Source organism: Calidris pugnax, unplaced genomic scaffold (genome assembly GCF_001431845.1).
Source record: "Calidris pugnax isolate Ruff unplaced genomic scaffold, ASM143184v1 scaffold44, whole genome shotgun sequence".
NCBI classification, from domain to species: Eukaryota; Metazoa; Chordata; class Aves; order Charadriiformes; family Scolopacidae; genus Calidris; species Calidris pugnax.
Genome location: NW_015094506.1, coordinates 8,304,279 through 8,327,946, shown reverse-complemented (window position 1 = coordinate 8,327,946; position 23,668 = coordinate 8,304,279). Strand labels below are relative to the sequence as shown.

At 34.8% G+C, this 23,668-nt stretch overlaps 1 protein-coding gene across 1 annotated transcript in view; it reads right to left on the bottom strand.

Annotated features, from left to right (window-relative positions):
* Positions 1 to 23,668, bottom strand: part of ANKS1B (ankyrin repeat and sterile alpha motif domain containing 1B) — a 455,905-nt gene that overhangs the window by 332,422 nt on the left and 99,815 nt on the right. The window contains exon 9 of the mRNA XM_014963686.1: positions 18,071 to 18,211. Within this exon, the coding sequence (XP_014819172.1) occupies positions 18,071 to 18,211 (141 nt within the window). The remainder of the gene's footprint in view (positions 1 to 18,070; positions 18,212 to 23,668) is intronic.

The following is a 23,668-nucleotide window of genomic DNA, read 5'->3' as shown; positions in this document are numbered from 1 at the left end:
TTCTATAAGAGTAAGTCAGAATGCCAAAACCCTAGTAATAGTAAATCTGCCTAGAGAAGCCCATGAAGAAATACTGCAGCCTTAAAACTATCACCAAACATCAAAATGAACCCCTGCTCAGCTCCTGAATTCAGCTACAGAAAAAAAAAAAAAAACCACATTAAAAAAATGATGTATGAAATATAAGAATAGACATTAGATCAGAATTTAGGTCTACATCACCCAATATTCTGTCTACAAAGGTAGCCAACGGTGCTGGCCTAGAGAACAGTGAGACCAGCACAAGGACAGGACAAATGTGTAGCAGTACATTGTCTCCTACTACCCCTTGGGGGTCCTCCACTTCATAATCAAAAGGTGATGAGTTTCTTTTGCATTTCCACCAATCAACTATCTAAAATTGCCTTCTCAAGTTGCCTTTAGAGCACATCACTTTTTACAGTTTGCACCTCATTTTCTTTCCTCTGTCTCACCAAGTCTGACATCCCTAATTCTTGTACTTCAGAAGGCAATGAATGCTTGTTCTTTACATATCCCCTGCTTGTGATTTCACAGAACCTCTATCACACTTCCCTTGTCCTCTCTTTTAAGTAATAAGAAGTTCTAATCTACTCATCCAACCGTTCCAGGCTTTTGACCATGCCTGTCACCCCTCACACTCTCAGTCTTCAGTGATGTGACAGGGATTAGATTATCACATGGCACTGAAGATGAGGGCTCACCAAGTATTCACACTGACATAACGATGCTCTCTCTTTTGTACTCTACTCCTTTCCTAATTGCTCTTAACATTCAATTTGATTTTCTGAATGTTATTCAACATTCTGTAATTAACATTGCAAGAATATAAATGTCAGAGAAGAATAAATAAAAATGATGGGGTTACTGAGAAAATGGTTGGAATGTAAATTACTGACAAGTAAATTCTTCCTAAACTTCTCCCTAATAAAGCAAATATGATAATAGCATGCCAAGCAGAACTCAAATAACTTAGAGTCAAAAAAGAATTGTTAATACTTTAAAAAGTCTGGAACTCTATCAACTGATTAAGTGACGATGATAAGCCTTAATTTAAAAAGTGCATATATAGCAAACAAACAAACAAACAAAGACAAATTCTCATTGCTGGAGGAAAGCAATGTAAAGTCTTCTAGTTGCTGAAATGTGTTCTCCATTTTGCAGGTACTGAGCATACTGTAGAAATTTTTGAGCTCTAAACTAATTCAAGTTAGAGGTAAGCAGATGATAAATTGTCTTCAAGTATCAGGCACCAAACTATGTGATTCTGTTTTTTTCTAAGATTAAAAGCTCTTCAGCATTCTTCTCAATAACATCAGTTCTGTTGTCTCACCTCACCCACTGCAATGAGCAGTTACTCTACAGTAATCCTGCGTATCCTAGATATTTTCATCTATATAATAAAACCTTCTAAAGTAACGCTCTTCCATTATAACTGAATATTTTTTAGTCCTGAAATCAAAATAATCTGTGTTTAATTCTTTTGAGTTATAGATTATTCAATCTTGAATTTCTGTAAACTGTTCCAAGAAGCTGAAGATGACACATGTAATTTACCACCACTATCAAGTGAGAGTTAGTTCTTATTTGAAATCACAAATTCATAAAAGTAATGTGCTGGGTTGCCAGTATATTAAAATAAGTATTTTTGTGGAAAGGATAAAAACACATACATAATAGAAGTGACAGAAAAAGAGGAGAGTGAAAATGGGTGAGTCACTGAGAAAGCATTAGAGAGCAGTTGCCTGTACTGATAAAATACAAATTAGATTTTTGCCTTGTAGAAAGAAGCAGTAACGTGAGATTGAAGTTGCAGAGCACATGCCAGGGATGTATCATGGCCCTTACTCAGCAGCTTTCAGCCATTTGGATCTCTTCTGAATATATGTTTGATGGTATAATACCTATCATATGTAATCTGAAACCTGAACAGGACTAGAAATAGAAAGTGGAGGGTGGGAGGTGAGGGGTGGGAGACTGTTGATCAGTGGGCACGAATTTGCTTCTAAAGTATCTATATGGCAATTGCAAATGGTTATATACAAGTGTGAAACAATGTTTTGTAACATGAGTAAATCTTCAAAACCTACATGCTGTTGAGTTAGGCCTTTTTCCCATGTTCCTACAAAGCTTCTACTACTCTTGCTTCTGCCTCCTAGATACTCTTGCAATTCCTTATAAGAATCAATCTGAACAATGTATGCTCAAGGACTAAGATATAAACAGTACATAAAATTTTGTGGGTTTACGACCTAAAAATAAAGTGATAGAGGCTCAGTAGGCATCAAATCTGAACTGACATTCTGACAAGAAGAGAGAATTTGTATTTAACTGAACATGTATCATACCATCCATCTCCTTTCCTATAGAAATCAAATCAGTTAAAGTTTTTTTACTTCCCTGGAACACTGGACAAGGCATCAGTCAGACATGACCTCCAGATGAGCAACAGCAGAAAAACTGTTCTTGAAAGATGTACTGTTACGTCTCATTCACCACACTGGTAATTCATGTATGTTGTGTCTCTTTAGGCAATTATTAATTTATTTATAAATCCTAAATTTATGAACAGTCGCCTTGACCTCCTAGAGTCTAGGCTATCCACAGTTGAAGGCCACACCATATCCCATTATTTGAAAACTTACTAGATCTGGATTTGTTTAAGTCTCTCTTTTGATATATGACTGTCTTGTCATTAAAAACTGTCACCACAATTTATGTAAGAAACCTAAAAAGAATGACAAAGGTTATAAGAAATAGTTATTTTAGCTCTAAGGCACTTTTTTAGAAAGTATGGGGAGAAAGAATGCCCCTATGCATATTTATACTTGAAAATATAAGTTAAGGGCACTGGTTTAGAAAGAGAATGATTACGGGGCAGTTTCAATTATATTTTCAGATAATTCAGACTTTTAAAGAAAAACTTATGGCTATAATTATTATCTACAAATGTATAAGAACAAGAAGAGTTTTTCTTCTGAATAATAAACTTTAAAGGAAGAATGCAATGTGTCTACTGTCTTTAGAAAATTTCTTTTTCATTTGTATAGGTAATGAAGAACTGCTGTTAAACTCTGACATATCCCTTGGGATCCACCAGGGTATTGCATCTTCTTCCCTGGCTTGCTGCACGCCAGAGGACCAGCATGAAGAATCCAAGTGGGTTCTCTTCCATCATAGTGGGATAAATCCTGCTTGGTTGTTCTTTAGAAGACTACAATGATACTTCAATTAATAAAACTTTGGAGAGTTATTGATCCTAAACACTCGATCGACCCAAAGCTGATAATTACCACGAGAGTGAGCAATGACTATTGCATTTATGCCATTTATGTAACAGAATCATAGAATTACAGAATAGTTTGGGTTGGAAGGGATCTTTAAAGGCCATCTAGTGCAAGATAAATGTAATTAGCAGGGACATCTTCAACTAGATCGGCTGCTCAGAGCCCTGTCCAACATGACCTTGAATGTTTCCAAGGATGGGGCATCTACCACCTCTCTATGCAACCTGTGCCAGTGTCTCACCACCCTCATTGCAAAAAAATTCTTCCTTATACCTAGTCCAAATGTGCTTGCATCTTTTCTAATATTTTAAACAGACTGATGTATAACATTGTTGGATTGGGACACTTCACACTGAAATGTTCATGATAAGTAATCAAAGGTTGTAAGAGTCAAGAATTCAAGCAAGAAAGAAAACCTGACCAGTTACTGAAGATAATTAGGATAGTTTTTTGACACACAGCAAGGTAGTGAGGAGAATGCCCAAACTTGAAGGATGTTGTGTGTTTGTCACAAGAAGGTACTGAGCAAAACCAATTGAAAGTATTTCCTATTTCATCATAACCCAAACCCACAAATTAGATGGTGAAATATTTATTCTGACTGCCTTTCCACTGAAAGAAATAAGGAACATTACTATAATTTTATGGCTAGTAAAAACACTTTTCTCTATTACTAAAAACTTAACAAAAGTAATTTTTGTAGTATCATGTAATTAGAATCATTTTCATGAGTCAAACGAGGATAAATGTTCATTGTTATGACAGCTAGAGACACCTGAATATGTAATTTGTCATAGAACAGATAATAAGGTTCACTTCATGATATATTACAGAACCTGGAAAATCCCCAGTAATCTCATTTAAGGTTAATGACACTGGAGGATTTACTCCGGTCACCGTAAAGTATTTATGACATATATTTTAAAAGGGTATTCTCTTTTACCCTCTTACCAAGTATCTGAAACATTGGGTTTGCTCTTGTAGGAATAATACATGTACAGAGCTATCCAAAATAATTATTTCCTTCAACCACCTGAAACAGCCTTTGTGAGCAAGTTTCATTGAGCCTTCCACAGAACCAAGAAAAAATGTTCATTTTAAAAAACATGCTATATTTGTTGGCCTGTATATTTATACTTTTAGAAACATAAAAGTGATGCATAATTTTTCAGAAACCATTCAAAAAAGTTAAGATTTGCTTTTTCAAATTTTGTTTTAGGAAAAATGAACATTATTTACATAGCACCCCAAATTTGCATTTATCCTCTGCTTTTCACATGCATATTTTCACATATCTTGTTTAGAATCTAAAATTTCACATGAAAACTCTACAGATGTCAGTCCCTGAAAGCTAAAGGTTCCTACAAAGCTTTACAATACAGAAGTCACTAATGTAGCCTAAACTATAAATGTCTGAAAATATGGGAAAATGGTGAGCATAATGAATGCAGTGTTAACCTCAGCAGAAGAAACACATCACTGTATTTTATGCAGAGTTTTCATAATCCTATCTGGCAGATATTCAGAATTTCAAATGAAGTTAGGTTGTTGTAGTCATGTTACAGGCTTTCCCAGGCATACGACATTCAGGCCATGAAAAAGAGCAGATGCTCCCTCTAATAAATAACTCACTGTGACAAAGAATATACTGCAAGTCTACATAATCTGATTTATGCAAATGCTAATGGTTGTGTGTGGCAACGTAGCTTAATACAATAACTGGTTTAATAAATGTTTCTTAGTTTAGCTGAACAAAATGTAATTACAAACTAGAAAGTAATTTCCAGGTTAAATATCCTTCCATTTTTCCACTGTTTCATGAACAACATTAAACAACAAAAAAAAAATATGTCTTGTTTGAATATCAAGCTATAGGAAAATGCCTATTTAAAATAAAGGCTATTATATTAGAAAAATAAAATTAGCTGAAACCTCAGCTCCATGGAAACAATACTTCTTTGCAAGTTGTTTATGCTCTAATGCCTAGGTTTTAAACACATACGCACACAAAAGTGGTTAGTTCAATGCACGGGGCAAATTTTGGTAAATTAAAAAACCATGATGAAAAAATTAAGAATACAACATTAGGCATTTCTAAGTATCATAATAAACCCACTAATTAATCTTCGTCAAAGTACTCAGATATTTCATAGCCAGAACTTCATACATGAAGGAGGGCCCATACAAACATTTATTTTCACACAACACTCTCTAGTAAGAGATAAAATAACTCATTGGAAAGTGAGAAGTTTGGACCACAAGATATCTCAGAAGGTGAATGAGGAGGCTCAGAAGAGTGTCACATTTTCAAGGGTGTCTGCTTCAAATTTCAAAGCGCATAGAACAACAAGAGGAAGGCTCTTCTGATACCTACTGTGGTCAGAATAAACTGCTTTCCACTTTCGCAGAGACTGATAAATACATGTGCACTTTGTCAGGCTCTGAACTTTATTTGGTAACAGCCCAAAGACTTGAAGATAGTTATGAAGAGACATTTTACACAGTATCAGTTTGTTACATGATCAGACCCCTTCACTAAAAAACAAGAGGGTTTTCTTATTTGTAAGAAAAGGATCACAACAGTATAATAGAACAAGTAGATCTGATTTTACAGGGATCCCAACTGTATGTGACCAACAAGTGACAGATTGATTTTGAGCATCAAAAAAATTTTTTTTAAGTTTCCACTAAATCAGTTTCCCCTAAGCCAATAAAAAATTACTTTCTACTTTGGGTTAGTGTTTTTGTGTGTGCCTGAGAGAGGTGTGAAACATGCACAGAAAGAGTGAATGAGAATTTATAGTTCTGCCTTTGGGCCACAAGGCGGTGAACCATACATGCTTCTTCTCCCCAGCTGTTAAATAAGTTTTGTCTCCTACTGTACTAAAACTTACCAATCTTAGGTTTCCAATAGAAGCAGTGAGTTTTGTCTCCTACTGTACTAAAACTTACCAATCTTAGGTTTCCAAGATTAGGTTTACATGAAGTAAAAACAATCCCTCATATTATGAGGGCCAAAACCATAGAAAATGTTAGATATTGAGAAACCCTGGAGTGGAGTCAGTATTTACTAGACAACAAATGCAGAAAAAAATGAACACATTACTCTACATTAAGCAGACAGGCTGAAATTTTCTCACATTTTATAGCTTCATTCCTATCAATTACAGTGCCAGTAAGTGAAAAATATAGGGGTCGCTATGGAGGGGAGAGAGAAATTGAATACACCTAAGCAAAACACGTCATCTGTGTGAACAGTAATTATCACTATTAACATAAAGTAGAAAAGAAAACACCCTCAAACCGCAAACTGACTTGATTGGAAGACAGATAACATCACTAAAATGAGACATTTACATTGAAAAGAAAGCTTTACTTTTACTTAATACTTAACAGATAATGTTAAGTATATAATATATAAGTGGAAATACATAATGTTATGAATCATCTGTGCCTTTTTGTAAAATATTCTGTATCTGCCCATGCATCTTGTTCTGAAGTCATGTAAATCCTTTCACAAATTTGCACAATAGAAACCAATTACTTGATGCCATAAACAATGAATTTAATAGAAGCTACAAATAAACATTTGCTATTTCAGGAAAGGGAATCTCTCATGTTTAAAAGTTTTCGGAATTGATAATGAAGAAATAAATATTTAATTATGTTTGATATAAAAGTTATTATTCCAACCATGTAAGCCAAAACTCACTTAAAAGAAACCCCTCCTACACATGCTTCACAGTAAAACATAAAGAACAAGAAAATGTATTTTCAAATATTAAAGTTATGGCAAGCCATATTATCAAAAACGAACAATTTTGTTGTGACTCATACCTTTATCTGTTACACAACTGAAGTGAAAGTGAAATACAAAATCAACAGAAGAAGACATTCTGAAATTGTTCTTTAAAGGTCCCAGGATTCATGCAAAGTTTGAAAAAGTTAGTACTTTCTAATTAAAAAGGACCAAATAACCTTTGTTTACATTAAGCATGGTATTTCAGCAGCGTGAAAACTGATCCTAACAGTAAGAGACAATCAGAGGGAAAGTATTTTCATACTGTAAGTTAGAATCAGTATTTAAAAAAGGCAAAGCAAATTATTCCATTATAACAAGAGAAATATGCACAATAGTAGGAGAAAAATGTTAATACAATTTTCTCCTGATCTCCTATGCTCTTCAAGAACCCAGTAATTTCCTATTTCAAACCATAGTTCAGAACCACAGCTCTGAATGGCACCCTATGAACTCTGTGGTTTCCTGGCCAACCATGTACCAAAACCCAGTAACGTTCATAACATGGATATTTGGTTTTATGGATACAAAAAGTTCCATAGTTCCAGTACTATCCTACCATACTGCCTACTTACTCAGCAATTTTTTGAGGAATGACTTGGCTGCACTGAACTCAATTAGCTAAGGACATATAAGGACAATACATCAGCATAGTTACCTAATTCGCTACTCATCACTGAAGGGGAAACATTCAGCTAATAAACATGCTACTTCCTTATGGCTCTTTAAATAAGGAATCCCACTGTTTTATGTCTAGGCTCTACTGTTTAAATTGTTACTATAATGATTGCTGGAGTATGATAATCTACTTATTTATTGCATGTAGTCAGCCTTAGTTATTACATAATGGAAACTGAGAATGTGGAGATTACATGAAAGGAAGTGAATAAGGTGTATAAAGGAAACAAAGTCACATTGTCAATGAAATTTGAACTCAGAAAACTTTTTATAGGTTCACTGCAAGATTCCAGTTTCAGAACAGCTATCATAGTCATACGTCTATTTGACCAGAATTCAGCTATCTTGCCCCAGATTTGAAGTCATGTTAGCTGTATGCAATGCTTTTAATACAGATACTCTCTATTAATGCTCTATGACCTTCCTTCCAATGGAAACAAACTACTATGTCAGTGCTTCACACAAACAAGATGGTAAAAAGTACACAGAACTCTTTTTGACTACTGATTCTATTGCTCTGGGTTCCAATTCAACTAATTTCTTACATTTCAACAAATGAGTAACTCAGCTTCAAAATAGCAATGTAAAGTAATTTGCAAATGCAAGATCCTTTTGTAATTTCACAAAGAGGAAAAATAGTTGAGCAGAAAAAGAAATCTGCTACTCAAGAAAGTCTGCATGTCACGTGGAATCAACTAAAGTTGGATCTTTCTTTCTGGGTTGAAAATGGGATTCTAGCTACTTACAATCCAAACTGTGAAATGTCTGCAGTTCTTTGGTCATACAGTCCTGATGAGAAATAATTGTCCTTAGGAGAAAGATGTTAAGATAGCTATCCTTAAGAGGTAGCTCAGAAATTGTTCATGCACTTTACAATAGAACATTATTACACTCAAAAGAAACAAAAAAAAAGATACACTCAATCTGTCCACTTTGGAAATGAGCAGAAAGGAGTGAAGGAAAACCTTCTGCTTTGTCAGTTGTGTACCCTCTGTAAGTGCCCTGGTGTTTAATTTGCAACAAATTCAGCTCAGAAGCTAGGAATGTAGTCAAACACATCCCTCTACCTCATGTCTCATGCTGGCCACCTTCCAGTGGTTTCCTGTTCAACATAAAAGAGCAATCAATTGAACATCAGAGATGTCCACGCTTTTTCATTGATACAGGGAGCACGTGAACCCAGATGAGTTTCTGAATGAATTTTCTGCTGTCCGTATTGATTCATCACAATGCAAAAAACAGTAACTCTATAAAACCAACCTGAATAAGGCAGAATTTAGGCACCTGTCCACATACAAATGGATTACAACAGTTTGCTCAAAAAGCTTTATGTATATGAAGAACTTGAGTATCTGCTAAATATAAGGGCTGATTAGGGAGGAAGCTAGTGGGTTGTAAGTACTTAGACAACTAGGTAGGTTAAAACACTGTCTGAGAGTTAACAACTCAATTTTGCTAAATGCAAAATTAGGTAGTATTAAATGGGATTTAATATTGCCTAAAGATTTTCTTTTCTCTCTTCTTTTTCAAAGTCTAAAATGATGTGAATAAAAACTTAGGATGCTATAAAGTTATAGCACCTTCAAAAATAATATAGTCAACATGGTACTGTGAATTTATTAATTTATCTCAGTGTCTTCACACTTACATCTTTTATGTTGAAAAATTCTGTAAAATGCCTGGTGGACTGTTCTGGTTACACAGAGAGACATTTATAACATGTTTTCATTTTCCAAAGTAACACAACTATTCGCTACATTATTAGCAGTATTACTGTTATTTCTATTTATTATAGTAAGATTTCATGGATCAGGACTGCTTATTGCTTCTGGAAACTGAATAGAGCATTTGCATTTTACAGTAATACAGATGATTTGCTAGGTAGAAAACCATAAACCACAATGTTCCTTATTTCCTAGCTGAATTGCCTTTCTGAGAGGCCTTAAAGGGAAAAGAGTACGTAGTCTTACATATTTCCCTTCAATATCTCAAATATGGACTCTCCTTAACTTGAGTTTCATATTATTTGACTTCCAATTCATGTGTTAATCTTAATTAAGAATTATTAATACTGTAAAAGACATAAGAATCAATTTCAGATTTTAAGAAACCCACCTTAGAATGGGTTTGGATTTTTGTGAACATATAAGTGTCTCCTAATAGAGTTTGTACATATGGAAGCCCAAATGGGATTAAGCACATCAATGCCTATGCTTAAGTAGGCTTAAGCGATTTGTTGAATCAGGGTTTATTTCATTTTCAGATTCAGTATAATGGGCACTGTTAATAAAAGTTTTCAGTGAAATACAACATCCAGACATGACATTAAACCCAAGGCACACAATTTCTTTTGTACAGCAAGAGAGAATTCACAGTTACAGACTACAAAGTTGTTCTTTTTAAGTGCTCAGTTGTCAGGTCTTTTCTTCAGAAAGAAATCAGGTTCTATCAATTTTATAGACTTCTCCAGGGACTTACTCTATGAAGCCATGAATTTCCCTATACTAAAAGCTGAAGTAAAAAGAAAAAAAAAAAAAAAATCTCTCACAGCTTCCAGTATTAGCTTGTCAGTGGTTCTCAAATACATTTCTACCACCATCAAAAAAAAAAAAAAAATCCCAAACCTAAACCAGAAAAAAAGTTTGTAGGCTCAAAAACTGTCCCTAAATGTCAAATGCCTTTAAACCCCTTCATAGAACTGCAGCCTACCACAGCATGTCTTAACAGCTAATCTCTGTAGTACATTGGTGCGGTAATCAGTGTTCAGGTATCACCACGCAAAAGATCTCTTAACTCCAGACACCTCAAATACCTGCTTTTGTGTCTATAAACTCTTTTCCTCCTGTTATTATCATAGAAACATCAAATATAAAGTATCTTATGATGGATTTTTCCCCCCACAAAATATAGTATTGAACAATAAATCCAATTTGGTCAGACTAAACAGGAACTTCATACGTTTTCAAGTTTCAACATAATGTTTTAATATTCCTGTTATGAAGTACCTAAGATTCAAACATGAAGTTTTTAATACAAAGTTGAACTTCGTTAATGTACAAACTATTTGCTATGCATTATTGCTATCATTTGCTATGCAATTCAATATTGTTTTTTAACTATTTTTTTTTCCATTTTCCCATAATTCATCAGGCAGCACTAAAAGCATAGACATTCCCTGAAAGTGTGAATTCTGGTTACCACTAAATTGCAAACCACAAAATAACAAAACCTAACAAGACTTACACTATTTAAGATCTTCCTAGTTGACACTCTGCCATATTTCATTTAGGAATGTGACAGTGTTCAATTCAACATTAATTTCTACATCAATTTGAGTATCTTTAGTAGTAATTAAAGTCCATCTTGAAAACCAGTACCGTCATCAGTACTTCAGATAATTTCTGACACATATCAACAATTCCAGTGTTTTTTGATGCCTCTCTTCTTTCTCCATCTCATCCCATTTAATTTTGCTGTTTCATGACCACACCAAGAGACAACACAGACCAGTGGTATCCAGATTTACACAGTGCTGGACAGGGATAAACAGTAATTTACAAATTGAAGAAAATGGAGTCAGACCAAATTTCTTAAAGAAACTAGCTCATCTGAGGTCACTTATCTATAATTATAGAATGTAGATGTTTGTAATTATATGAAAGAGATCTCTAGAAGTCATCTCATCCAAACTTTCAGTCAAAAGCTATCTTAACCACTAGGTTACTCTAGGCCTTGTCCAGTCAATTCTGAAAATACCCAAAGATAAACAGATTACAACATCTTTGATTACATGACATACCTGTGTAGTGGTGTCTAGATTGTACAACTAGTGCATTTGCCACAAGCCATCTGAAGTCATGGGCAACTGGAAATTTACATTGGAAATTAAGAAGCTACATACTATACACAGGAACAAAATGCTCAGCTTCTTGCCTTAAAACACAATCAGAAAATGTAGCATAGCACCAAAATAAGCCGCAATTATTTTTTTTCCAATATTCTTATTTCCCATCACTGTTCAGCAGGGTATAATCATCACCTGCTGATTCTTTCTAGGCAGAATACATATTGCACTTTTCAGTAGCTGCTTCAGTGTGTGGGTGGCATGGTCCTGAAATTACCAATAAAATTTCAGCTTACTGCAGAAGAGACAACACTGGAAATCAAGAGTTTAACAGAAATATGTCAACTCCATTTAAGTGAACTCATCATTTAATCCATGAAATTAAGAAGAGGAAAAAAAAAAATCGTATTTTTCACTGAAGATCAGAAATCATAGGAAAATATTATAGATAATATAACAATGCTACTCTGGCTATTCATGTTCCAGGTATACTGCAAGTCATAATTTTCCTGCCTAATAGTGGTTATCCCTGAAAAATAATTCTGTGTATACCATTTCTATATCATAGAATCATACAATCGTCTAGGCTCGAAGGGACATCACCTATCAAATTAGTACATCACCAAACAAGATAGCAGGTTTCCTCTCCTGTAACATATAAATTAGATAATACCACAAGGCTTTCTTTTTCTAATTTTGGTGAACTTCAACACCAAGCAATATTAGCCATATTTGTTTATTTACCAGTCTAATTTCAAATGTACTTCCACTGAAAGCCCTGAGAGGTAAAGTTGTTAGTGAAGGATGACACCACTTCTTCAGTCCAAGACGTTAAAATACTTTAGCCAATAGTGTTTAGTTAAAAATAGACTCTTTGTTTTTCTCTGTTTTTATTAAAGGGCCAAGAAGAAAGAGTCCCTCTTTTATACTCCCTCCTCTGTACCTCAGTAGTTCAAAAAAATTACTTTAACACTCCCATTGAGCTTAAAATCTAAGAAAATATTGAGAAGTAACTGAAAAAAGAAAGAGTTCAAACTCGAAGAATATGTTAAAGTGAAAATAAATAATGCCCAATAAATTTCCCAGAATTAAAATTCTCCAGAAAGAGATAACAGAGTCATGCTGTCTCTCTTCAGAGAGTATCAGTACAGAGATTTTTTTAGGAATAGACTTTATGTGAAAACGAGTTAACTCCTTATTTAATTTCCTCATTTGTATCTAATGTATCAAGAGCTGTCTTTGCAACTGTAAACAGAATTGCAACATAATAATTTTCAATGTCAGGCTTTCTATAGAATAACCTTAACCTGCTTCTACAATACAAAACACAATACAAAATTCCTTCCCATTAAAAATCATTTCTTAAAAAATATATAAAAAGAAGTACAGACAGACTTGATGATTTTCAGGAAGTCATACATGAAATACATAACCCTATTAACTAATGCACCAAACTCCAAATGCTAATGATTCCTATCACAGCCTATACCACTAAAGAAACAGTACTATATACATTTTATTTCCTAAAAAAATGTAGTCAGCAATTCACCTTCTACTCCCTCCCTCTAAATAAAAGACTTCTTTTTGGAAAATTCTCTTCCACAGGAGAACCTCTGACAAAGTTTCCAGAGTTCCTACCTCTAGGAATCCTGGAGATGTATACACAGAATATAGATCAGTCATAAAAGTAAATGTGAAGGTCTCCCAGAAGTTCTTTGCTTCTTAAAAGATTAAAATCTGACATAAAGCTAGAAACATAGTGCTTTTTTAAATATTTAAGTAAACTTTCCACATCTGTCTATATTTTTGCAAATAGCCATGCTTCCTGGCAATTGGCAATATGAAGATGTATACTTACGGCTTTTTAAATCAAAGTTCAGTTTTTCCATAGCAACTGAACTGTTCTCTTTACAGATATTACTTTTATTTTGTAATAGACAGATGTGGTGTTCCTGGTCGACCATCATGTCTAACAGGGAATAACCGTCAGGATTTTTAAGTTTATATGCATGTAACACAAGAGACAGCGCAGTCAACCTGATCCAGCAGCTTCCTAAATGGGACATAGCTAAACCTACCTTATCTCACAAATACTTTACATCACAATTAGGAAAATACGCTGGCATGGCTGTCAAGATTAAAGTGTGCAGGCTGCTTGCTTTAAACTGATAATATTGCTATGATCGCACAGGAGTCTGCACCCATCTCTCTGACATCCCAGACAGCACTGAATTTAGCTCTGTACATCAGGCCCTGTTTGCCCCTTAGCAGAGACATAGTCAAAGCACACTATCCATGAAAAAGAAAATGGAATGAAAACTACAGTTTCATACATTTGGACTATGCTGCTTTATTCCAAAGAAAATGTGAGTGTGTACCTATGTGGGTACTGATAAACTTTGTAAAATAAATACATTGGGAGTTGAATAGTAAATTAACCTACACTGCAGAAGATTAAGACCAAGAAACAATTCTATTACTCATATACAAAAGCACTCTACACTTAGCATATTCCTTATGCCTTCATTTCCTATCCCCCTTTCTACCTTTTTTAAAAATGGGTGCAATGTTTCCCTTTTTCCAGTCACCAGGGACTTTGCCTGACTGCCATGACTTCTCAAATATCATGGAAAGTGGCTTGACAACTACATTAGCCAATTCCCTCAGGACTCTGGGATGCATCTCATCACGTCCCATAGACCTCTGTATGTTCAGGTTCCTCAGGTGGTCACGAACCTGATCTTCTCTTACAGTGAGAGGACTTTGCTCCCCCAATCCCCATCTATTTGAGAGGTATGGAAAGAGAGATCATCTATACGTATACAAGAAATCACAGGCTACTTGCTTGTGCTAAGTGAATTTGAGATTGGCGTTTTCCATGTTACCACCTAAGTTCTCTTAACGATTTGTCTCCATGTTTGCATTCAAACAAGACAGACCAGAATGTCCTTGAACCTTTGTGAGATCTCTCCAGCTAAATGTTATATTTTGTCACTTAATTCCTATTTTTGTGGCTAATCTGAGAGACAACTATATATGAAATGTCATATTTTTTTATTCCATCTCTTGGACAGGAATAATGTTCATTAGTATCATATTTTTATACTAATGGCCAGAAATGCAACCCTTAAAGCATCAAAAATCTTGATAGTTATTGTAGGAAGAGTTTGCAAGAACAAGATCCATGGAAGAGCGTCTAGTACTATCATATCATTTGTAAATGCTTTGTCTCAGTTTAACAGAGATGCCATTGCAGAGTGAACTGTTTCCAATTAAGCTTGCAATGCCAGAATTTGAGACTGCTGCAGAAGCACTTTTGGTGTTTTATATCTCTGAAAGTTTTCAAAACTGTTTTTACTGTGCTAATATTTAAAATTATTAAAAGTTTTGGAATCTCTGGAAGATAGTTATTCAGTTATACATGTTAAAAAAAGGGCTTTTCTTTTGTACTGACTGGCAGCTAGAAAATAAGAACCTGGAATTTCCTAAGAAAGGTTTTTTCAGATATAAAATACTCATTTGTGGCAGTCAGCATTTTTCACAAAAGTCAGTTTTAAAAAGGGTTGAATTTCTGCCCAAAAGAAAGATTAACTTCAGAGAAAAGCAATAGCCCCACATTAACCATAAACCATAACCTAAAAATGGAATTCACTCTCTGCCAAAATAAGACAAGGTATTTAAATCCCTGTCTTCCAAAATTCAGCTGGGTATCCTTGCTCTCTGGCTTCTAGAATATATTTTGGGAGTGGATGAAGCTGTTTGTTAGCTCCATTCTAATGTAGAATCGGGCACTTTTTAAAATCTTGAAATTTTTACAAGACTCAAAGATCTTCCAGGACTTCACCAATTGTGAGATTGTAAAAGACAGTTACTTATTTGAGAATAGCTGTATTACTGCTATGTTAGGTTTTAAATGATATCTACAGAACGATTTACACAGAACTTTCTATAACAGCGCTTTCTAAAATGACACTTCCCAGTACAGTACAGGCAGAAATGCCATCCTGCATCTCAGAAGTATCTCCAGGCAAGCCTTTCCCCATAACTGCAATAAAGAAATCAAGGAGATAACTGCCTTTACTTCGGGATATTGAAAACTTAGCTCATTAGTTCACAGATGGACACTGTCATAATCTCACCTAAAATAACTTTCATTTTACCTTTGTACCTCTGATTGTGTATATAAACCAAGAATCAATCTTTATGTTTGTTCTCCTTTGATGTGTAAACACATTATATTTATATAACTGTAAAATCTATTTTTCACTAGATGAGAACTGGCAAAATGAATTCATCATTTGTGTTTAAGAGTAATTGATAGACCCTTTTCCCTATTTTGGGATCTCTAGCAGAGTATGAGTTTTAAGACATGTCAAGTACCCTTATCTCATTGTTTCCTCATGATGAAGTCTGGATTTTCTGGTATGTTAGTGAACTGACATGAGTAACAGAAATGCATTTTTCTACTTTTACCTAAAACATGCTGTTGCAGATTATACCTTTTATAATTTTTAGAGCAATTCAAGACATTGGTCTTGCTCTAAAAATTGAAATAAATAATTTATGTTCTCAATCCCTTAGTACAAGATGTCCGCTGTTGCATTCTGAAGTAAATGTGAAAGATCCAACAGATTAGCTAACAGCTTGAAAGATTGATACAGTGATGGCAACACTTTATAAATTGAATTCACTGGTTTGTAATTTGGCGATTTTTCACTATCTAACTTCTTTCCTTTCTTCCATAAAAACAACAACAAACCCAAACTACCTCTGTCTTCAATTTTTATGGAGACAAACAATCTAGAAAGGTGATCTTTCAACTTAATGAATGAAACCAGAATAAATATACTCTTTTTTTGTACCCATAATTAAAAATCTTGTTAGTTCTCAGAGCAAGAAAGATGAGATGTTATAAGGCTGAGTTTAAAATATAACTACAAAAAATAAAACTAATTCAGGAGTCGTTATCTTAAAATTTAACATTGTTCTTGAAACTGATCTTTCTTCTTAAAAAGGAAAGAGATACCAACCAACAAAGCTAACTTTATTCTATTTTTCACAGGCATTCCTCAATTTGATAACATGCTTTGCATATACCTTACATTAGAAATAAACAAGGAAAACAAAAATGTTTTTTAAAATTAGGAAATCACTCGAACATGGCATATGGTTAACAATTTTTAACTCATAGGTGATGGATATTTAGATAAGAAAAGTTCCATTGAAGAAATATCTTTTGAAATAAATTCTTAAAAAGGAGGAATTGGTAACTACGGCACTCCTACTGGAAAGCAGGATAATTCTGACAGCTCTGCACCTTGCCAAGTGTCTAAAATGATAGATAGAATGAAGTAGAAAACAACTACTGAAAGGGGAAAGGAATATAAAAGCTCCTTATAAAAAGATAGGGCAGTGCTCATTGTTATTCAAGCACATTAGTTGCCATATCCTGCTTCCATTGACTGCAGTGGAAGCTTTAGCATTGACTTCAAACAGGTGCAAGTCCCATGAGACTCAATGGAATAAAACGTACAGTCACAGTATAAAAGCAACAGTGTACAAAGTGTGGTGAGACAGGATATGTAATTCCAATCTGGTACACAAGAATCTGACAAAGCTATTTAAATGCAGTGCCAAGTGAGGATGTAACTGAAAAACCAGACCTTTCTAAACAGAAATTTGGCAGGCCTACATTCAACGCTACAAGAAAAGTACAGGAAAAATGTTACAGAAATGAGAGTGCTAAACTATAGCAGGAGGAGAGAACAAGGGAGACCCAGAAGCAGCAATAAACATCATCCTGTTCTGTAGCAATACAATATCACTTGTTCAGGACACAGCTGTTGGCATGCCTTGATGGATACTGCAGACTGGGCTGCTCTGAGAATTGTTGGGACTTAGACCCAAGTATATTACCCATTTTTATTTATTCTCCTCTGTATTATCATGAGCACTGAAAATGTTTGGGGACTTTTTTTTTTTAAACTTACATAATCTTCAAAGAGAAGTCTTAGGCTATATTCTTACATCAGTTGACTTATGCATGATGTCCTCAATTAATTCTATAAAGAAAATAGCTGAGATGTCATTATATTAATTAGAAGCTGGTCAAAAATAGAGTACTTATCCCAAAGGAAACTATCTGACTTCAAAATTTCTTTCCAGACTGAATCAGAAGAGAAAACTATGCAACATAAAAAACTATCTCTCTAAAATGGAGGGAATAAATATCAAACAGCCTCAATATTAAACTCATCTGGATGAGTATTACAGCAGGATGACCAAATCTTGATATTTAATTTTAGAACCAGATTTTGAGGTTAAAATGAAGACTGAAGGTAACAATTATGAAGGGAATAAGGCAAAATTAGAAATTACTGTAAGAGGCAAGACAGAGAAGCTCTTCTATAGTTAATGTTTTATGATGAAAAGGTAAACACATACCTGGGCAAGCATGGGAAATCCGAGGTTCCTGCATCCATTACAAGGTGTCAATGCCTCCCATAAACCTGAAGGACCACAAGTATTTTCACCTGCATCATCTTCTTCTTCCTCTCTTGGTGATAGACACATTGAAGAAGGCCTCTGTGCATAAAGAAACAGTAGTTTCAAATTAAATACAGTGATATATTTTAAAGAAACATTTTACTTATTGGAAAATAAAACTTAAAAGATTCCCATTTATAAATTCCAAAAGATAAACTGCTATTTTAATACAAAGTAACTACTCAACTGTCAATCTGCTGCATGAAAATCACACTTTCTGAGGAAGACATATATTGACCTAACTGCAATTCTACTTTAAATATGAGGGAACATAACATCATATATCAGAAATACGTATTATTTTCTTCATTATTGAGTAATTGGCAATTTCTGTTTTGTTTTACTTTAAATTTTGCTTTAATATCATTAAGTTTAGGATAACCTACAAAGAATAAAACCTAACATTTATATCTAAAAAATACTATCCCCACAAAGGAAACAATATAAGCTAAGGGGATCTTGCTTCAATAGTCACCTAGGTGTGTTCAGAAAAAAAAATACAGCCGTACTATGTTTGCCTAATCAGTCATAGATTTTTGCAGAAAAAAAAAAGATAAATTTAATCAAAATATGAGGTTTCAATTTTTATTTTATATTTAACAATAATAAACTTATGTTATTTTGTAGGCAAAAGGAAAAATATTTTAAAATGACCTGTCTTTGTTTCATCAGCTAGAACAGAAGATGCTGATTTTTGCTTAAACCATTATCCTAATTTTTTATGGCATCCAGAAACAGGAAAGAGTGGACAGTTCCAATTTATTAATGTTATTTTGCTACACAGGATAGTCCATCCTGACTGAATGAATTGCAGCAGCAACTTTTATTGATTTCAGGAGAAAGAGGAAGAAAGTTAAGCTAGTAATGAATGTTTTTTTAAATCTCATGTTAAAAAACATTATGTCAACATAAATTTTAAGCACATCTTAATTCTTTGTCTGTACTTACATTGGAATATGTAATAGCTGTTCTGGTCTGCTTGACATTTGTTTGTGCAGCCTACAGTATATTCAGATACTAAATGCTGTCTTTAGGACTGCTTGTGTATCTTAAACAATCTTTCAGAAGTTGCTGGATTTTTGCCTGACCAACATAACGCCGTTTGAGAAATGGCTGACCACATCTATTAATCTGGTGGTAACATTAGCTCTAGAACAATGCTATGAGGCCTATATAAAAATAATAATGAAAAAATCTACTTAACCACAAATTATTTTAGCCAATACAATAAAGAAATGTGTGGAATCTACTGTAAGAAAGGGAATGCAAAGGTGAAGAAAAATTGGGGGGCGGGGAGGGGGGAGAAGAAGTGAAGAAACAGTCGCAGTTCTGAAGATGAACACAAGCTCATGGAAACTGTAAGAGAAGCAAAGGCACTGCACAGACAGGCACTAACTGAAACTGTGTAACATCTGAGGATCATTTAACCTTTGACTCTTGTGTTAACTTCTTATACATAGATGTGGTTGGTATACCATTAATTTAAGCAGAAAAAACATTTCTAAATTCTATGTCAGCTCACTCACCAAAGAGGAGAAACATGATACATCCATCGCTACTAATCCAATTCCCCTCAGAAAATGGTTGTTCCCTTGTTGCAGACTTCAGGAATCTAGACATACCCTCTAATGTTAGGTGGATTTATTTACTTTTTATTTTAAAAGTCAATTTCTAAAACATTCTTAGCATGATATTTCATAAGGTTATTTTGACACTCAAGTGGTACCACAGGATGTGTTGTCATAGCAACCAATATTCCTACACAGATTATTATAAAGACTGAGTTAACTCTGCAGAGTGTGGGTCGTGAAGGATATTATTGCTATGCATTTGCATAGACAAAGGAAGTGACTACAGGTCTTTCCCTTCTATGTATGATGCCCTCTTCCATGGTGGTTGCCCTAAGTTTGTATTTTAAATCTCATAATTGTTGTACCAGAGAATAAAGTGCTTCTTGCCCCCTGGAGCAAAAAGGAAAGAACTGCAGCAGTGCTAAGTACAGGAAAGCAGGGAACTCAAATCAGCTGTCACCTTACAAGCCAATGTAAATGAATGAAGACAAAAGTCACCCAAAAAATTATAGTCAATGCTTCTTCTAAAGGTAAAAAATACACACACATAATATCAGAGAGAATTTAACTACAGGAAGACAAATAATGAAATTCAATACATTTGAATAATTCGAGGGAGAACATGTGAGTATTTAGGCATTACAGGAACAGAGTAGAAAATAATCAGAGCAAAAATATTATTGAACAATAGAAAAATACACAAATAGAATGAGAGTTGTATTATTTCCATGAGATTTATTTTATACAAATAGCCTAAGATAGAGTGAGGAACACACAAATTTAAATTAATGCTGTCAATATGAATGAGAAGAAGTGGGGGATATTATATAGGCAGATCTTCCAATCATTCAAAAAAGGACCAGTTGATTAGATACACTTGGAATACTCTTATGCAACCAGACAATCCAGGTATGAGTGACATGATATAGGCTAATTTACAGACTACTGCAGAGTGAGGTTACACTTAATGCCCAATTTCCATCTTTTTGCACAGATTTCTGTTACTGATAAAGCTCTAAAAAGGAAGCATCAGGAGAAATGTATGCAAAAGGTCAAGAAGTAGTTATCACTACTGCCTTTCTCATCAATTCCTGCTGCCAGAAGCCCAGTTCTTCCCTGACAACAGGTGAAAAGGGGTAAGTGGGAGTTTCTGCAGGGATAGAGCTTCATTTGCAAAGAGGAATGAGAGAGTTAATAGCTGCATGAGAGAAAGGGGAGTCAGAAGTCCCCCAAATGAGGTAAACCAGGTTTGCATACCCTGGGGAGAGGGATGCACCTGGAGGAGACAGGTGAGATACAGAAAGATCTACCGTCAATCCACAGACCTCAGACAAACAAGCCCATAAAACTTCTGACCCAGACCACCCAGTTTCCTGCTATTCTCTCCAAGCCTTCATTCCTTTTCCAGAGCTCCCTCATTTTTCTGTTCTATTGGATAATTTAATTTTGCCTCCTCAGAGATCCTTTGGACATGAAAATCTAATTCAGTGTATGCTGCTGGGAAGCCTTGAAATAGCCCTTTGGGAAGAGTTTTAGTGAAACCAAAGTTATTTATGCCCAATTCTCAGAAAAAAAAAAATAAAGAGAGGAAAAGATTTCTGTCACATAAAGAAAAACAGACACAATTGAGAACCTTTTATTCATGCCTGTTTTGACTCCAAAAAGAAAATGTAGTTAGGAAATGCCACCTAGCTCATAACTAATTGAATTTGACATTATGAAATGGTGAAGTCAACATAAACTGTAATATTAAGCTTCAAAAAGGCCAACTCTGCTAAGCTTGAAGAGGCATGAGCATAAGCATCATACGTCCTCGAACAAAACAGACAGAAAACCTTTAACGATATTAGATAAAATATATAAAAAGAAAAGTTGGTAGGGAAACCACAAGACATTGATACAGAATAAAAGATTTAATAAAAGCTCTGTTTTTTACCGCAATACTGAATTAAGTATTAAAAATTGGTTATAGCAGTAAGAGGCTAACAATATAATTTCTCTATACATAAAAAAGATATAATAATAATATAGCAGTAAGATAGCAGTAAGGGAGCAGTAAGATCTAGCATAAGGACATTGGACCATTACAATTAGTGGTAAGTTTTCCTTGGCCTCTACTGGGCCTGACACATCAGTTCTGATTGTGATATCTGATGAGCATTTAGATCATGCCTTTGAAAATGTAGGTAAGTCTTCCTCTTCATGTGTCCACCTACACAAAAGGCAAAATTTGCCCAGTAGGATATGGTAGACTGAGGGATACTTTATTCCATAAATAAGCTATTTGTTCTCCTGGTATATGTACGTACATCAGACTGGCTATTACAAAAACTTGACATCTCTCTCCTGATCCAAGAGAACAAGCCAATATTTAGCAACAGGTAGAATGATAATTTTAGACACACAGACACACCAAAAAAAAAAAAAAAAAGCACAGGAAGTCTGTTCCACTCTTAGAAGTCAACAGGAAAAAAAAAAAAAAAAAAAAAGAGAGCACCTTTACTCTTAACTACTACTTGAAGCTACCAAGTTCAAAACTCAAGAAGCTTTATGCCATGTATAAAACATACATAAAGTTTTGGCTTTCCTTTTTACAGATGTTAATGATTTCCTGACCACCATATGACCTCATTATCTAGTCAAGTTTTCTCTATGAATACAGTAAGATATACAAAACCTCTTGTTTCCTTTTTCTCAGTTTTTAAATGAAAACTGGTCTGCTTTCTGCCTTGACATTTGTAAGCAGCCATTGCTAGGCAAAAATGTGATCTAATTCCTCATTTCAGAATACAAAGGAAAGTTTCCTGTAGTAGTCCAGTAAAATCTAAACAGAAACATCTTTCTTTACTTCTCATAGCTCTGTTTTTGCATAACTATAAATCATTTGCAGAAGTATTGCAAATACTCTTTCAGACAGTATGCACTAGAGCAAGACAGCACCAGCAAAACGGTAAAAGATACAAAATAGTAGGACCTTTACCATTTGCTATTGCATCACAGTTCTGGAAGCTGATGTTAACTATTTGTTTACCCTACAGCATATCACATATTAAGAAAATAAGTTTTTTGAAATGTTGTGAAATTACGTTGTGAAATACAAGTGAAAAAATACAGTTCTATATTCCAATAAGACTAATTTTATGTTATACTAAGAACTAATAAAGATGGAAGCTATTCCTGAATAGCCTCTATAGATTAGGCTGAGCAGGCTGTTCCCTACTGCTGCTGTTGCCAGCAGCTGTGGCAGCCAAGCCAGTGACAGCGGAGCTTGGATAGTGTTCCTGTGCTCTCAGTGCTCCCCCTGCTGCTGCCCAGGCTGCTCCCGGGGGAAAATACCTGATGGATGCAGAGAAGAAAACAGCAGCATTTGAAATGTAACACCATCAGTTACTATTTTTCCACAGCAGGATCCCTACATTGACCAAACATACCCTTCCGAGATTCAGTAAGGACCCTGACAAGGAAGAGTCTAATTTACAAGTTGCATGCTATCTCTTATAGATGAAACGTTTCGGTGGCTTATGCACCTTTCCCACTTTCCTCAAGGTGGCCTTCTCCCTCCTTGCTGTTTTTCCATTTCTTATCCTCGCTATCTCATCCTTCACCTTACACTGCACATCTGCAGCTATTCTTTCACAAATATGTTCCCAGTTTACGTTTCTTTTATCATTTCATTCACTATAAGTCTGGTTAGAGTTCGTTTGCACCTCCGGCATTCAGCAAGGGAATACCAGGAGAACAAGGATAGTCTTGTACCTAACGCAGCTGAATGGTGGGGAAATGCACTCTGTACCTGCCTCTGCTGTAATCCCAGTGGGATCATTTGAACCTTCTCTGAGTAGGTCACTTAAGTTTATGCTCTTTATTTCCTGGTTATGTTGAAATTGTGAAGGCAAGATTGCAGAAGTGCAGGGCTACATCAGGA